The 17,550-nt window shown below is 39.1% G+C and overlaps 1 protein-coding gene across 1 annotated transcript in view; it reads left to right on the forward strand.

Annotated features, from left to right (window-relative positions):
* Positions 1 to 2,853: 2,853 nt before the first annotated feature.
* LOC115795334 (myomegalin) overlaps positions 2,854 to 17,550 on the forward strand; it is a 48,766-nt gene continuing 34,069 nt past the window's right edge. Inside the window, exons 1-4 of the mRNA XM_030751172.1 lie at positions 2,854 to 3,054; positions 4,464 to 4,504; positions 4,599 to 4,663; positions 9,943 to 10,053. Coding sequence (XP_030607032.1) covers positions 3,005 to 3,054; positions 4,464 to 4,504; positions 4,599 to 4,663; positions 9,943 to 10,053 — 267 coding nt within the window. The 5' untranslated portion in view covers positions 2,854 to 3,004. The remainder of the gene's footprint in view (positions 3,055 to 4,463; positions 4,505 to 4,598; positions 4,664 to 9,942; positions 10,054 to 17,550) is intronic.

Raw genomic sequence — 17,550 nt, forward strand, 5'->3', positions numbered from 1 at the left:
GCCCGAGAAGAGGAGAACAAAGTGATTGACAGAGACTTTATGAAATCCCCTGCTATCTGGATCATCTCTACAGAACCACGAGGGACGAAAACAGGACCCCGCGTGGTCTTTGGGAAAAGGACTTAGGCTGACTCAGGAAAATAATGTGCAAGACAAGACCAGATTAGAGACTTGCTGTTCTTATAGACCTTCTGTTTATGATGTGAATATATAAATACTAAGATGATAAAGATAAAGAAGCATTTATGTGTGAGGTTCAAAATATATTAATTTAATTTCATTATTATACAGGAAAAGATGAAAAGTAACATTAAATGTACTAAATCTAAATCCAGATTTTAGTATAAGCATAGAATGTGGGACAAATGGTTTCATTTTTGTAGCTAGTACTGGAGTAAGTGCATGTGAAATGTGTCTTGTGCGAAAGTCACAATTGATGGACCGATTATTTGTGTAGTTCTAAGTCAGGCCATGAAGATGATTGTACAATTACACTGGTTCATGTATAATAATGATTATTATTAATAATAATCATTATTATGATTAGGTAGATTCAGGTAGCCTCACTGATACTGATTTTTCTCTCTTTTTTTTTATGAATTTACTTGTTAATTGATTGATTTGGGAGATCCATTTGTATGCAGCAAAGTGTTTATATCCAGTTTTTTCAAGTTCAATTTGAATAAGTGGTAGCATTGTAACCACTGTAAATAAATGCAAACAGGGCAGAGGTAACAAGGCAATTAATATAGCAGTAGAGATTAAATAGAAACAAACAATATGCTGCATATTTATTTATTTAAATAGGACCACCTGACTCCACTTACCATTGCATCTTATATGCAATGGTAAGTGAGAAAAGCACCTCCTGTGGTGAAAGGAATGGCACTGCACACTCATACAGTGACATGTGAGCTGATTTTGTTCCAAACTTGTAGTTTCTCGTTAATTTTTTCATTTAAATGTGAATTTAAGGGCGTCTCTCTCTGTATAATGGCTAAATGCTTGAGTGGTCCTGTGAGGACATCTAGCGTTGGTTGTGGTCATTGCAGCTGAATTCTATTGCACTGGAAAACCAGTTGAATTAAATGAAACGAACTGAAAAACAGACACAATATGAGCATGACTGAAGTAATCATTAGTTTAAAGAATTATGATTTTCTATCTTAAGACAGTTGGTAAGCAGTTTCACCTGATTCTAAAATGTTTCTCCCAGTTTGTTGAGAAAGCGCCATCTACTCACTCCACACGTTTTACAGTTTTGAGACCTTTTCACAGATGTTTTCCACATTTCATGCTTAAAATTGTTTTAGACTATTTATCATCACTCTACACACAACAGTCCTAGATTACAAAGAAAAAAAAACTCACACTTTTTCTGTTTTGTTTTTTTTTAAACCATCAATGGTCCTCTGAGATGAGCCTCTCAGTTAGCCCTGATGGATCCACCTTCTAGGCAATCAATCTGAAGCTTGACCGGACTGTTGTAGGTCACAACCAATGTTGCTGTGTCAGTGTGCGCAGAGGTCCACCAAGCACCGAAGAAGGACTAAATGACAACCTCAGCCCAGGAGAGGGCGCTGTGGTTAAAAATAATAATAATAAATGCCCATAAACTGCATTCTGCCACGTGGAACTTCGGGGCTAATGGAGGTGAGGTGGTCTTCCAAGTGACATCCAGAAAGGCTCCTGATAGGGCAGTAAGCATTTCGCATCTCTACGCTAATATTTTCTTCTCCTTATCAGCTGAAATAAAAGACCATTTGTCCTTCACCCTGGAAGCAGCGCCAGCTGTTTCTGTTCTGTTCAGTTTTGAGAGCAAACTGGCTCCACGTCAGTTCTGTGACTCCTAACAAGATTACCAAAGCTGCATCCGCTCCTCACATCCACTTGCAAACAATGGCGCAATCTTATTAACGCTGTCCCCCTAATCCCTTCATCCTTTCAGAGCGCCCCATCCACCGTCACTCTCTTCAAACAGATAAAACCGCGGCCAGTGTCTGCAGCTGCGCGGAAAACACAAAGTCTAAATTTACTTTGTCACTCAGGATTGAATACAAATCCAGATAATAAGCTGTAAAAGCAGAAATGTTTGAATGCACGTAGACACGTCCCAAAAGACTTTTAAGCATTGGAATTTAGTGACAGATCTGAGTCAGTGATGAGATTATAGGTTATGGGATTAACACAATTTGAAGGTTACAGTATGGTTAGTCTACAGTTTATGATTATGATCTGGAAGTCATCTGGATCTCTGAAGCAGGCTTACTCCAAGTGCTTTTTTTTTTTTTTAATTTCGTGCATTCCAGGTGATAAAAAAACCTGCTCGGTTAAATTTGATATATTACACCAGAGTGTCAAACACTGGTTAAATTAAACTAGCTTCTAGTCCAGCAGCAATAAGACATCATATCCACCCTTTATTGCTTCAAAACAATTTCACATCCAACCTACAATGGAAACTTCTAAAAGATTAATATTGTTATTTTTCACAGAGGCTGTGCTCCTTTCACCATTGCTCTTCAACGTTTATTATTCATTAGCGTACGGCTGCATGGAAATAAAGAGCAGGACTATATCATAATTAATATTGAACAGAATTACTGTGGAACATGTTTGCTTTAAAAACAGAAAAATGAAATTTCCAGTTAAATCCGCCAATGCACACATTGCTGCTAAAGAAGGCAACCCAACCCTGCGGTATCTATATCTTTAACAGAGTGGGTATATTCCTCCTCGCAGCTGTTCTCCTGGAGGGCTGAATCAACATCAGTGGCTCTCTCTCGTGTGGGCTGGCAGCATCCTTTGCTTTTCATTTTCAGGGCGCGCATCCTCACACACGCCCCCTCCAAACCTGAGCGGTGCGCGATGCCTCGGCCGCTGCGGATAGCATACTCCCGTGTGGTTGTGGCCCATATACTCCTAAAAAAATGAGTGATGTACGGGTGATTTGAAGGCAGCGGTTTTCCGGCATGGATGCCCGTTAACTGAAGGAATAGCCTTTATGGAGTGGAGCTCATCGTCGCCGGAGCAAATCTGGGGAGAGTCAGAGAGGTGAGGTGGCAATATATAGCTGATTGTACGCAGGCGGGGGGAGACACCGCAGCGGAAGCCTGGTGCTTATTTGGCATTTTAACAGGAAAATAATAATAATAATACGACCCGGGCACAGAAACCGTGGTTCCAATCAAAGCGCTCACTGCGGTTACAGTCAGGCCATTCCAATTATTTTCTCTCAATTGATGTTCAGTCCATCATCCAGCCTGGATAAAGGCCATTTTCTCCTCGCAAGGCTACTCTATCACATACAGTAGCCACGGATCAGAGAATAAAGCTATCGGGGTCGCTGCTGCTACAAATTTCTCTCTTTGATAGCATTAACAAAAGGGTTTCTGATGGAATATGCTATTAAAGGCGCGCTTCACGGGGGGTCATTTTGGCCTACTTTGCAGAAATAAACATAAACTACATGCACTAAATAGGCTGTTTAACGGGCTCAGTTGTGCAGGAGAGCAGTACGGCCCTGGAGGCACTTAATGAAGCTGTCCTAGAAGTGATAACTAAGAACTGAATTCCTTCATATACGCCTGGTGAGTGCTGAAGAGATGAAAGCATGACTTTCAATAAATAGAAATGATTTTGATAATCTCACATAACTCAAATTCTGCATGCGGTTTGCCACAGCCTAAGCCCTCCAGCATACAGGGACACGGTGACCACACATGCACCATCTGACCGATATCTGCATTAAGAAAACAGCTGTGGAGGACAGTTGTGATTTTGATGCACTGTTTACCAAAATACTACAGCATGTATACTGTCTGTCCACCTGGTGAACTTTTAAACCCTTTGGCATGCAAGCAACTGTCTTTACATTTTCTGACCCAGCAGCTGTCAGGGGACTTTACCCTGAACTGGGGGGCGCACTGATGGGGAGTGACAGTTGGCAAAATGTTGGGCAAATATGTGTGTATACCGTTTGTGTTGCCCCAGTCTGTCTGCATCTCACTGCTGTTAGTTCTAACCTGATTAGGGGTGATTGTAAAGGTACCCCCCCCCCCCCCCCCCCCCCCCCCCCTTTTTTTAGCTTTGTGTTGCAAAGAGGCTCAGCTGAACTCTGACCCAGAGGCTCCTCCCTTATCTCCCCTGCCGAGTCTTCTTCAGTGACCCCCCCACCCTCCTTACTCCCATACAGAGGTGCAAATGACATCATGCAGTTATACTGAAAGGGATGTTAGAGGCTTTTTCAATTTCCGGAAGAGCGCTTTGTTTTTAAGGGCACAAAGACAGAAAGAAGGACAATTACTTGCCCGTTTTGTGTGATTCTGCAATGGATCAACTACTGTGGGCTTTTGTTTTGGCTTTTAAATGATTTCATTTATTTTTCACTCACTCTTGTCTGTATATATATATGTGTTGCCCATGCTGACCTTGCTTTTTTTTTTTTGCCATTTCCCTGACAGTGCTGAGGATCCCTCATCTAAGATCACAGGTCACATGACAGGTGTGTAGCTTTCCTTTTTTTAAAAAAATCCCACATGACTTAGTATTTTCATGAGATACAATTTTTTTTAAATGTAAATTCTTCTCCTGTTTAGATTTGTGTAGTGATGAAACAGACTCTCCTCCTCTCCAGCTTCACACACTCAAGCAGTTTGAACAGGTGAGTCTTTATTTTTAGATATCAGTGAGTTTGATGTGAGGGACACGACGTGTTCTTCTTCGCCATCATACTGCATTTGAATTATGTGCCGGATGAATATGTGCTTTACACTGCCATCTAGTGGCTTCGTGGATTTATTTATAAAAGTAAGCTCAAGTTACAGTGATGAAGAAATGAGGATTGTCTAACCCAGGAACTCACACACATATTCAAACCATCTGGAGGACATGTTTTAAAAATAGTGTACTGAAAAGGAGCACACCTGCAGCTGAGAAATGTGGATGGAAAACACCCAGAACTCTCCTGGTATTTTAAATCTGCCTCTGGCTACTGTATGGCCCACTTTAGGTTTTCAGTCTCTGCTGCATTATTACTGGGGATTGTAGCAGTCACATTTTAGAAGAGAATATATTAACTATTCCTTTTAATGTCTGGCAGAATATCACTGATGCAAACTCCAAACCAAAGTCCTAATTGGCATTTTAATGTTTTCTGAACTTTTAACAGAGAAATAGATTACAAAAGACACTCTAAATTTCCTTTGTCTTTAAAATGTGCTTTTTAAATATATGTGTCTTGCCTCCACTGTTACCTCCATAAATTGTTGCATAAAAGACATAATTTTTGTAGCTGTCCCGTTGTACATGGAGTGGATTTTAACTCAAACAGTCGAGATGTGACTGAAGTGCAGACTTAATTCAAGGGGTTTAACAAAAGTATTAATTACCTGCTTCAGAATTACAGTCATTTTTATGCATAATCCCCTATTTTCAGGCTTAAATTTAATTGGACAGACTAAGCTAGTTTTAAATATAAGGACTGTTTTTTTTATACTTTCTTTGCAGTCAATGATTGCCTGAAATCTAGAACCAGTGGACATCACCAAATGCTGTGTTTCCTCCTTTGAGATCCTCTATCAGGTCTTTACTGCAGCCACCTTTAGTTGCTGCTTGATTGTGGCTCTCTCTGTATTTAGCTTGCATTAAATAACCAAAAAGAATGCTCGATTGGGTTGTGGTCAGGTCACTGGCTTAGCTGCTGAAGAATATCTAATTTCTTTGCCTTGTGAAACTCTTGGGTTGCTTTTGCAGCGTGCTTTGGGTCGTTAACCACCTAAACTGTGAAGTGCTGTCCAGTGTTGCAGCATTTGGCTGAATCTGAACAGAGACTATAGCGCTGTACACAATTCATCCTGTTACTTCTAGCGGCACTCACATCATCAGTAAACACTAGAGACCACGGGCAATGGTATGGCATACGTTCTCATGCCACTCCATAGTCTCCACCATGTTTGACAGATGATGTGGTATGCTTTGGTTCATGAGGTGTTTCTGTCCTTTTTCTAAATTTTTGTTCCTCATCATTCTGGTACAACTTAAACTTGGTTTCATTTGTCCAAAGATTTGCTTAACCATGGAAATAATTCTGTCATACATTTTCAGTCATGATGACTTCTGTGGTCTTTCAGGCCTTTTGGTTTAGCTGAGCTGGCCAGTGTCTTTTTAAGAATGAACCAGGCTGAATGAACCAGGCTGTTGGTCATTCCTAAAGTTTCTGCTACTTTTCTGATAGGTTTATTTTGGTTTTTAGTCTAATGATGACCTCCCTCACCTGCACTGACATCTCTTCGGGCCTCAAATTTAGAATTATAGTGAAAAGCTATAAAATTCATCACCTAGAATCCATTTCAGATATTATATCTGCTTCATTTGCATGAAAATAACAGGGGAACAGGCCTCACTTAGCTATGAAACTGTTTGTCACTCAATTGTCCAATTATTTTTTAACCTATGGAAATGGGAGACTGCGTATAAAAATGGCAACATTTCTAAAACAGTTGCTGCAATTTTTTTTGTGAAACCTCTTCAATTAATGCTGAAAGTCTGCAATTCAATTACCTACTGATTGTTTGATTTAAAATCCAGTGTGTGGTGCACAGAGGCAAAACTACAAAAGAAGTCTTTGTCCAACAAATTACTGAACTTCATGTATTTATGCTATAATGCTTTAATGTTCACAAATGTGTGACAGATTTCCTGATGCATTACCAAAGTGAAACTGACACAAAAGAGGGGATAATTTGTAGTATATATTTTTCTCTCAGTTTACACAAGCACAGAAAAATCTGACTTTTTTTTTTAAAGGAACAGAAGGGCAGTTTTGCTTTTTTTGCTCCCCAGCAAAGAATGTAATAAAGAAAAATATTACTTTAGCCTGTAAATGATGCATGTGAATATCTACAACATCTACCCAAAAGAAACTGCCTGACATCTGTGACATTTGTGTCCCGATCAAAGAAACCTGATACACTGTGATATCAAAGAATATTTATTTTTAGAATATTAAAATTCTACAGCTTACAGAAAAATATTCTTTATCACAGCAGTGCCACATCATTGGGATAGGAATATTTAACAAGCATATGAATTATACAGTGCTGTGTATTTGCCTCTATCCTGATTTATTAGTTCTTTGCATTATTGTCACACTTAAATGTTTCAGATCATCAAACTCATTTTAATATGAGATGAAGATAACCCAAATAAATACAAACAGCAGATTTTAAATCCCTCCATGTACTTGCTCCTGTAAATTCTTGCCTTAGAAGAAAAGAAAAACAACAAAGACTCCCTGTGGTGATTTGAACTGATAGTTTATACCTGGACTCACAGAAAAACATGAAATAGTATCACAAAATTGGTCTGTCTGCATGGACACAAATCAGTAGAAAATCTGGTAAAAATCATGTTTTTTAAAAGAAAGGGGAGAAAACTCAAGTCCAACAACATGAATTGATAGGTTAAACCTAATGACTATTTCTGAACTGCACGTTGGAGCTGATTATCCATGAGTTTCTCATTCTTTCCTTTTGATTTGGGCTGCCAGCTGGAGTGCTTTAGGGTTTGTTCATTTGAAAAGTGACACATGACAGTGACACTTTGCATGAGGGCACAGTATATCGCCCATTTGCACTGTACACAATAATGACACTGCTAGCTTAAACTCTGTTACTCAAAGTTTATGCAAATAAAGTCTATGTTTGATTATTATTTAAAATATTTAATTAAAGACATTGTTATAGATTATTAAACTGATCCTCAGAGGCTCCCCACAGTGTGTGACCCTCAGTGCTCTGCTCTGAGAGTGTGTTTCAGACACACAGTGTGTCAGAATAAAACCTGCTGGAGCTGCTAAGCCCTGTTAAAATGGGATCAGTGAGCAAACAGTCACGAAAGCAGAGGTACTTTCTGAGAGCGTGCCCTACACAAAGCAGGAGTCACTGACATGGCTGGCCCATTTACACCAAACATAAAAACTTCAAACACACACAGCGCACAGATATATTTGCACACCGTGAATCCTATTTATTACTCTTGATCAAGAACAGAAAAGAAAAGTGTGTTCGTGTGTGTGCGTGTGTGTGTGTGTGTGTGTTTGTGTTTATTTGTGACTATCTTGTGTGTAGTCTAAAAACTCACCATGGGGATGATGTCATCCCTGTTGTTACGTGGAGCCTCTGCTTGGCGCCCAGCCTATCTTTACTCTGAATTATTTAGCAACAGCACGTAACCTGACACTATAATGGACATGCTCACTGAAAGCATCAAGAACTAAAAATGATGTAATTATCCCGTCTCTGTCTCTGTATTATACGAGCTCTTCACACCCGATTACAGCTCAGGTTTGTATTGTTAGGACACGCAGAGCCCTTTTCCTTTTTGGCTCTTGAGTTCACTTATTTCAGTTTGCTCGTCTCTCTGAGGGAGATTCAGGGATTCTCCACTGTGAGATTGAGGACACCTCCCTATTAATAGCACTGTGGCTCACAGCTCCCAGGTCTCCTGTTTCTTCTAACTTCTTTCCACTCACCTCCCTGTTTCACTCCCACCAGCCTCTCTAACTTCATTCCACAGAGCGGGTTAGACTTTTTGAGGCTTAACTATGTATTAAAAATTCAGGTTGGACTGATCCATCTTCTTCAGTATCATCATCAGTGTAACAGGGAAAAAAATTAACTTATTAAACTCCCAAAAGACACAAGATAACATTGCATTTATGCTCATTTATTGTTTCCAGTCAGCCCCATATTTACTTTGCATGTAGCTTAGAAAAGGAGCAGTGTAAACAGGTATTTAGCTCAATGATGTTAGCTGGCTTTAGCTGTTTGCTAACTTTATTTGCACTTTGGTGCTGAAAGGATGGAAGAATTTTAAAGTTTTGCTGTTGTTGTTTTCTTTATTTGAAATGTCTGCTGTTTCTACCACAAACTGACATTTCTGAGGCAATACCACGAAGTACATTTTCTCTTTCCCACAGTTGGTTACAGTAAAATGTCTCCACAAAGGTGAAGTAACCTAGAACAAAGACAGCATATTTGTGGTTTCATATAAGATAAACTTGTAAACCATCTTAAATTAGTTTAATACAAAAGCAACTGATTTATGGGCTAAGTGTGCAAAAATACCAAAATAAAGCAGGTCTCATATAGATTGTCATATTCCTACTTCAGCAGACAAAGGTCACCATTGATGTACACAGAATTTTCTCAATAGTTTGAATACACACCAAAAATATGCCGGATTAAGTTACAGTTGATACTCTTTATTTTTGAAGCATCTTAAAGGAAGCAGACAAAAGGAAAAGGTCAGAAAGGACTTCCCATCTGTTCCCATCCTCTCCTTTTTTTGCAGAGGGGTGAGATTCCCGTTCATATCACAAGTGGTTGTGAGTTTTTTTTCTTCCCTCCTCCTCCTCCCCTCTGCCCTTCCTGCCGTCTCCTGTGGCAGACTGGGATTCCAGACATGTCTCCCCCAGTAAGATAAGCTCCTGTCCCCTTCCTGTACAGACCACAACACACCATGGAGCTCACACAGCTGCATCTCTGACCGCGGGCTGCAGAGTAGCCCTCTGCACTCCAAACACACCCCTGAAAACCTCAGTGTGTGTGCACGTGTGTGTGTGTGTGTGTGTGTGGGAGTGTGTTAGGTTTAGTGTGTGTGTGTGTGGTTTTGTAGATTTTGTCTTTATAGCATTTTCGAGGCAAGAATGGCCCTGAGTCTTTTTTTTTTTTTTTTTTGAGGAAGGCATGTCTCTCAGTTCTTGGACTCTAACAAGAGGGAAATGCTTAAGAGCTGCTGTCCTTTGAAAGGGACTCATTTTCCCCATGACATGGAGAATTTGAGGACAACTATTCATTTTTGATCTATAATGGACATCATGTCAAGCAGTGTGGCTGCGCTTTGACAGTCATGTCTAACGGTTACCGTACTTTATCACAGCACCTGAATGACCTGAAGAAGGAGAACTTCAGCCTCAAGCTCCGCATCTACTTCCTGGAGGAGAGGATTCAGCAGAAGTATGAGGAGAGCAGCGAAGATGTCTACCGCACGGTGAGTGGGACAGCTGTCTAATTATTAGGAAAGGAGTGGCAAATGGCTTGACTGGTGATGATGATTGATTTTGCGTGTTCATTTATCAGTGCCACATGGTGATGGTCTTAAAGCAGTGTTTCACTGTGATTTGCTGTTTATTGACTCAGCTGTCAAACAGATTTGGTTGAGTGTGACTTACGGTGTTTTTGTTTTACAAAGCGCTTTTCTAACACATGGCTGCCCTGTGAAAGACTGAGCTCTAAGTAGCTCTTTGCATAGTATTTTTAGTGTAGTATGTGTTCCTGGCTGTTTAGGGTGACGTCCCTTTTCCCATCCAGGGTGTCTCATGCTGGCATTTTGGGTTTCAGCCCATTGTTAGAAACTTAACATCACCTCACAGCTCAGAAACACTCAGAGATGCCCAAGACTGAATAAACCTGCACAACTAGTTCAGAAAATGGGTTATCATAAAGAATTAAATGACATCCTGTCATTTAAGAGCTGTGAGTAAAATAACAATACAATAAGACTTTTTCTTACGAATCAAAATGAGTAACACAAACATTACCAAAACAGATATCAAGTTAATGTTGAAGCGCTCATTGTTTCAATAATAACAATAACTCAACAACAACAATGATAATAGCAATCATAATAATAACCCCAAATCTAGACACCTCACTTTCTTTCCCAAATGCATTTGTAGATATTGTAGGTCTTATAAGACTTGTCTTATACTATAATTTACTTATATAAGTAATACCTTTAACATTTTATCATGCCTGTTTATTTTATCCATGCTTAATTCTTGCAGTTACATTGCATGAACAGCCACGTTCATGTGTAAATCATAGTGTGAGATACAAAAGTCTGACCAGAGTCACAATTTATATGTAAAACACAAACATTTATTTTATTTGGGCTTTTTTTCTCTTTCCATTTGGATGGTCATATTACTATTCCTACTTAGTTAATTTGCAGCAAAACAATATACCTTATATTACATTATATAAAATGATTTGTGTTTGGAGCAGAGAGTACTGGTGTAGATTGGTACATGGCAAATTTGTGGTACTGGAATCAGTCCTGGGCAATATTTGGATCAGTGATTTTTGTTAAATAGTTCTTGATTCAAAATTTGGAAATTTGCTAACTCAGATTTGCATCACATATTTGATATAATCTTATATAAAAGCTGGATTTTTACTGGAATTTTGATTTGAAAGAAGGAAAAAAAAAATCAGCAAACATTATATCTTCAGATTTTCTCAAACTACTGAAAAGTGAAAATCATGGAGTCATTGTTTTTACACTTTCCAGCAAGGTTTCTTATTTACCAGTTGATGTGAAGACACTCTTTATTTCTTCCCCACCATTTGCTCTGCTGTGATGCTTCCCTTCTACTTGTGCTGTACACAGTAGAAGGGCAAATACTGTAGAGATTACGGATATATCTGTGACAGGCCATTACTGACCAACTAATATATAGTTCTGTCTTGATTTTAGATGCAGGACTGTTTTTTGTTTCCAGAACATTTTCTCAGAATTATAGCCTTACCTATGGTCACAGAGCCTCTATGAGGATGCTGTTTCTATGAATATGTTGCTTTGCTCTGCTTCTAAATGTGTTTCTGTCTCTGCACGTACAGTAAAACGTGCACCTTCAATAAGGTGACCCGGTTCAGCTGTTGCCTGTTTGCACAAACCAGCCAGCATCTTTTCATCACTTTCGTTCTCTGCTGGTTCTAAATCCTTTCTGATTACCACCAACTCTTTGATATGGGAAAGCTAAATGGCTTCTTAATCCAGCCAAACAAGACCTGAGCATTCTTCCTCTTATCCTCCAGTATTACAGCATACCAGCAGTGATTGAGTAAACTCGATCTCGTGCTGTACAGACATGCAACTGGAGTTTAATCCTTGTGCCTCACAATCCTCACTTTGTGTGCCTAAAGGCCAATCAGTCAAATCGCTTTCTTATTAGAGACTAAATCTTTGTTCTGTGGATGTTATCTGACCTGAGCTGCTTGTGTCGATTATCGTGACAGAGTGATAATGTTCCCATCTTCTCTCTGAAGCATTTCAGTGTAATGCAGTACAGACTGGTGTGTTAGTCCTGGGTACATAGTGATCTCTCTGAGAGCTCGAGAATCTCTATTTATAGCGCAGGCTTCAGTTCACTGATTTATTTATGACACGTGTCATCATAACACGTGTTTATATGTTTCACTTTTAGTCACAATTCAAACATATTATTGAGGAGACATAGTTTGGCTCCCACTTAAATGCATAATAAGTGTTTTTTCAAATTCTTCTTCAAAGTTGGGATGCTGTGAAAAATGTAAATAACAGCAAAATGCAACTGTTTGCAAATCTCATAAGTCTCATATTTTATACACAAGAGAACGTAGAAAACATATCAAAGATTTAAAAGGAGAAAACATATCATTTTAATAAAAATATTAGGTAATATGAATTTAGTAGTAGCACATCTCAAAAGTTGGGACAGTGTTTACCACTGTGTAGCATCCCCTTTTATTTTAACAACAGTCTGTAAACATCTGGGAAGTGAGGAGAGCAGCTGCTGGACTTTTGGGAGAGGAATGTTGTCCCATTCTGGTCTGATTCTGCGTTCTAGCTGCTCGACAGTCCGGGCTCTTCTTTGTTGTATTTTTCATTTCACGATGCTTTAAATGTTTTCAGTTGGTCAAAGGGCTGGACTGCAGGCAGGCCAGACTCTTCTACTATGAAGCCATGCTGTTGTAATAGCTGCAGTATGCAGTTTAGCATTGTCTTGCTGAAATATGCAGGACTATCACTGAAACATATGTGCTCTGCGTGGGAGCATATATTGCTCTAAAACCTGTATATACCAACCTCAGCATTGATGGTTCCTTTCCATATGTGCAAAATGCCAATTCCATTGGCATTGATATACCCCCATACCATCAGAAATGCAGGCTTTTGAAACCAGCACTGACAAAGTGCTGCATGGTCCCTCTCCTCTTTAGTCCAGAGGACATCCATGTTTTCCAAAAACAATTTCAAGATATGATTCATCTGACCACAGAACATTTTTGCACTTTGCCTCAGTCCACTTTAAATCAGCTTTGGCCCAGAGAAGGCAGCAGAGTTTCAGTATTCACATACTGTATGGCTTCTTCTTTGCATGATAGAGCTTTACCCTGCATTTGTGGATAGCACGATGAACTGTGTTCCCAACAATGATTTCTGGAAGTGTTCCTGAGCCCATGCATTGATTTCTATGACTGAGTTTCGGCCTTGTCCCTTGCACACAGAGGTTTCTTCAGCTTCTCAGAATCTTTTGATGATATTGTGCACTGTAGATAATGAGATAAGATGAATATGAAAATCAAAAGAATTGGCAGTTATAATAAATGTTTTTTAGAAACATAGATATTAATAATGCTATATGCATGCAAAATTTTGTTGAGATTTGCCCAACCATTAAAGAGGAGATACGGTCCATACAGACATATAGACACACATACACTATGATCATCTTACTCTAATGATCCTAACATACTTTTCCAGCCTTTTGCTGTCCCGTCACAGATGTCACAGATGTGTTGCTGCCATCGAATTCAAAATGAGTCAGCATTTTTCATGAAATAATAAAATGCCTCAGTTAACACATTTGATATATTTTATGTTTATGAGATTGACGATTGGAAATTGGAATTGGGTTTATAACCTACATGTTCGCAGTTGTGTTTTAAAAACATTTATTTCTGTAGTTTACATTGATCTATGTGTTTCAGATCTTTAGTCTGGAAAAATATGGAACTTTGAAGGGGAAGTTGAAACTTACTAATCTAAAAAGCTGTTGTCAATAAAATGAATGATAGTGATACTACCAAACCATGTAAATCTTTAGCATCGATTATAGCAGAATGAGCAGGGTAATCATTCCAAGAATTTAAGCTCAGTGATGATATGTGATTGCGTGGCACTATTAGCTGATCAGTCACTGTGATGCAGGTGTGTTTAATTTATGTGTGGTGAGCCTGTCAAGGTTTGAAGTGCAGCCATCTGCCTCCTCTTAGTTAAAAGCAGTGTTGCTGAGGGCCGTCGGGCCAGGAGAGGCCAAAGTAGCAGGTGCACAGTGATGGTTGTCTATATATAGAGCTGTTTGCAAGATGGTTCCTGTAAATCATGTTGTTGGCGTGCCCGCGCGCACTCACACACACTCACACACACACACACACACACACACACACACACACACACACACACAATACACGTTTTATTTTATTATCAGAGCATTTCGACAGGCTATTTACTATCAGCTGTGGAAAACATTTGTTGCAGAAGTTTATTGCATAGTACCATAAGTTGAGTATTTTTATTAGTATTGTTACCTCACCCACTAATAGGTGGAGGGAGGATATTGTCTGTTTGTTTGTGTGTCTGTTAGCAACATAACTCAGAAAGTTTTGAACCAAAATTGATGAAGCTTTGTGGAAATATTCCTTAAGGCCCCAAGAACATATTATTTCATTTTTAAGGGCAAAGGTCAAGGTCACCAGAATTTTAAAAAGATTTTAAAAATCCCTATCTGTCATTACTGGCAAAATTTTAAAATTCATGTCTCAGTGAAGTTTTTTAGAGGATGTTATTATGATTCTTATACTGAATAAAATATATCAAGACTATATCTGCCACTATCTGTTCATGTGGATCTCATTTTTTAATAAACAATAAAATAATATTTTACAGTTTTTAAAAGCTAATAAAATACATTTTTGTCTTTGTGATGGAGTATGACAACACTGAGTGGTTTCTATTGCAGTGGATCAGCACATAGAAAATTTGCGGTGGGGGGGTATGCGCTCGACTGAGAGCCCTTCATTGTAGGAGATTACCTGGTAGAAGAAAAAATGAGTCTAAACAGCACATTTACAGTCTTTATAGAGTTTTTTAGGAAAACTGAACCACTGTAATCTTAAACTATATAAAACCCAGTTTGTTTGTTGGAGTGTTTTTTGAACCTTTACACAGATTTCTTTGCACTGAACAACCGTCACTCTAAAATAAAACACTGTTTCTATTGTTATTTATTCACACTGTTAATATTATACAATACTGAAATTAGATTTAGTCCAAACTGTTTTTCTGCCTGTGAGAGGCTGCTGTTGTCATTATTGATGGTTCTGCTCATTAGTTTCTTCATTAATCAATTAATCATGTTCTCTACAGAATGTTAGAAACAATGAACATTTGTTCATCACACTTTTCTGCGCTCAAAGTTCATTTCTTCAGCTGTCTTCAGGCCACAGAACACAGTATAAAAGATAAATGTAGCTACTGTGACCTCCACTGGTTTCTGAAGTTCTGTTTTGAAGCCTTGAGATGAGCATTTCCACCTTTGCCATCTTTGTTTCGATTTTGAAACACAGTATGTTCAAATTCAATAGAATTTTTTTGTATTCATATGACACAAAACAAGTGACTAAGACCATGAACTCATCAGTGAAGTATTTACTGAGGTCACCTAAGAAACCTGCTTTTCCATGGACTTCCATAGGACTGGAAGTCTTTTAGCAACCACAGTTGGTGGCCTTCAGATAGAACACAGGTTTAAGGCATTTCCACACTGGCTTCATATTTCAGACCCAGAAGCTATGTGCATGTTTTATACTGTCTATGCGCTACAGTGACTTATGAAATCTGTTTTACTGGAGAAGATGCAACTACAAACTGGCTGGAGTTTCTCCTTAAAAAGTCACATAAAAAATAAGTGTTTATATGGTTTTCTTTTGATCAGTGTACTAATATTTGCAGCTCTACAACTCTAAGCACTCAGAGTTCTTGTATGAATGCTGGTTAGTTTCAGACTGCAAGTATTGAAAGATGTATAAACCTTTTTTTTTTGGTTTGTTTGGGGGGGTTTGTGCGTATTTTTGAAATGCAGCTGTCTGAATAAAAGGGAAAGGTACACAAGGTACACACAATGCATGAAGGGGGAATAAAGTTGAAAATTTAAGTTCTCCAGTACCGACCGCCGAGAGCTGCATTTGTTCTGGCTGCATCAGACAGACACAGACAGACAGATAATCTGTCCTCTCTCACCTCCCTGAGGTCAGAGTGGAAAGAACGATCCCCACGATTAAACTGTCTGTCCTCTCACTCAGTGTAAGAGCTCTGATTGGCACCTAAAATGTCCCCTGTGGACCTCAGCAGGTAAACAAACTGTGGAGTTCAGCTTTTGGCCACAGCGAGTGGGTATCTGAGCTGCTCTGAATTCTCCAGCTCTAAATACACCAGCCGTGACAGCTCGGTCAGATGCTCTGCGCAGATGACACACAACACCCAACAGCCTTGATTCACTCGCCAGAGACAGGGCAATTACAGTGTGAGGGAGAGATGTAATGGTTAAGGAGACTGAACAAGGAACAAGATGCTAAATATGTGACTGAGATTTCCACAAACATACAGTACTGGTCAAAAGTTTGGACACACCTTCTAATTCAGTGGTTTTTCATTATTTAAAAATTGTCTGCATTGTAGATTATTACTAAAGTCATCCAAACTATGAAGGAATACATATGAAATTATTTAGTAAACAAAAAAGTGTTAAACAAACCAGAATATGTTTTATATTTTAGATTCTTCAAAATAGGCACCTCTTGCTTGGATGACAGCTTTGCACATCTTGGAATTTTTCAGCTTTATGAGGTAGTCACCTGGAATGACTTTCAGTGAACAGCTGTGCATTGTCAAAAGTTAATTTCTTGCCCTCTTAATGTGTTTGAGACCATCAGTTGTGTTGTAAAAAGGTAGAGTTTGTATACAGTGAATAGGCCTGTTTGAGTTATGCTCTAATCCATATTATGGCAAGAACTACTCAACTAAGTAAAGAAGAACAACAGTCCATCATTACTTCAAGAAATGAAGGTCAGTCAATCCGAAAAATTTCAAGAACTTTGAAAGTATCTTCAAGTGCAGTCGCAAAGACAGTTATGATGAAACTGGCACTCATCAGGACCACCCAGGAAAGGAAGACCAAGAGTTACCTCTGCTGCACAGGATACGTTTATCAGAGTTACCAGCCTCAGAAACCCCAGATAAATGATTCACAGAGTTCAAGTGGCGCACACATCAACTGTTCAGAGAAGACTGCATGAATCTGGACTTTATGGTTGAATGCTCACCTTGTTCTTCTAAGCAAGAACAAAAAGAGGAAGAGAAAGAGAAAGGCTTGGGCAAAGGAATACAAGGAATGGACCAATGATCAATTTGGAATGAGCCCAAATTTGAGATTTTTGGTTCCAAACGTCATGTCTGTGTAAAACGCAGAAAAGGTGAGCAGATGGTTCCTACATGTGTAGTTCCCACTGTGAAGTATGGAGGAGGAAGTGTGATGGTATGGGGGTGCTTTTCTGGTGACACTGTTGGTGATTTATTCAAAATCCAGGGCGCACTTCACCAGCATGGATACCACAGCATTCTGCAATGACCTGCCATCCTATCTGGTTTGGGCTTAGTGGGACC

This window comes from Archocentrus centrarchus, chromosome 17 (genome assembly GCF_007364275.1).
Source record: "Archocentrus centrarchus isolate MPI-CPG fArcCen1 chromosome 17, fArcCen1, whole genome shotgun sequence".
Taxonomy (NCBI): Eukaryota; Metazoa; Chordata; class Actinopteri; order Cichliformes; family Cichlidae; genus Archocentrus; species Archocentrus centrarchus.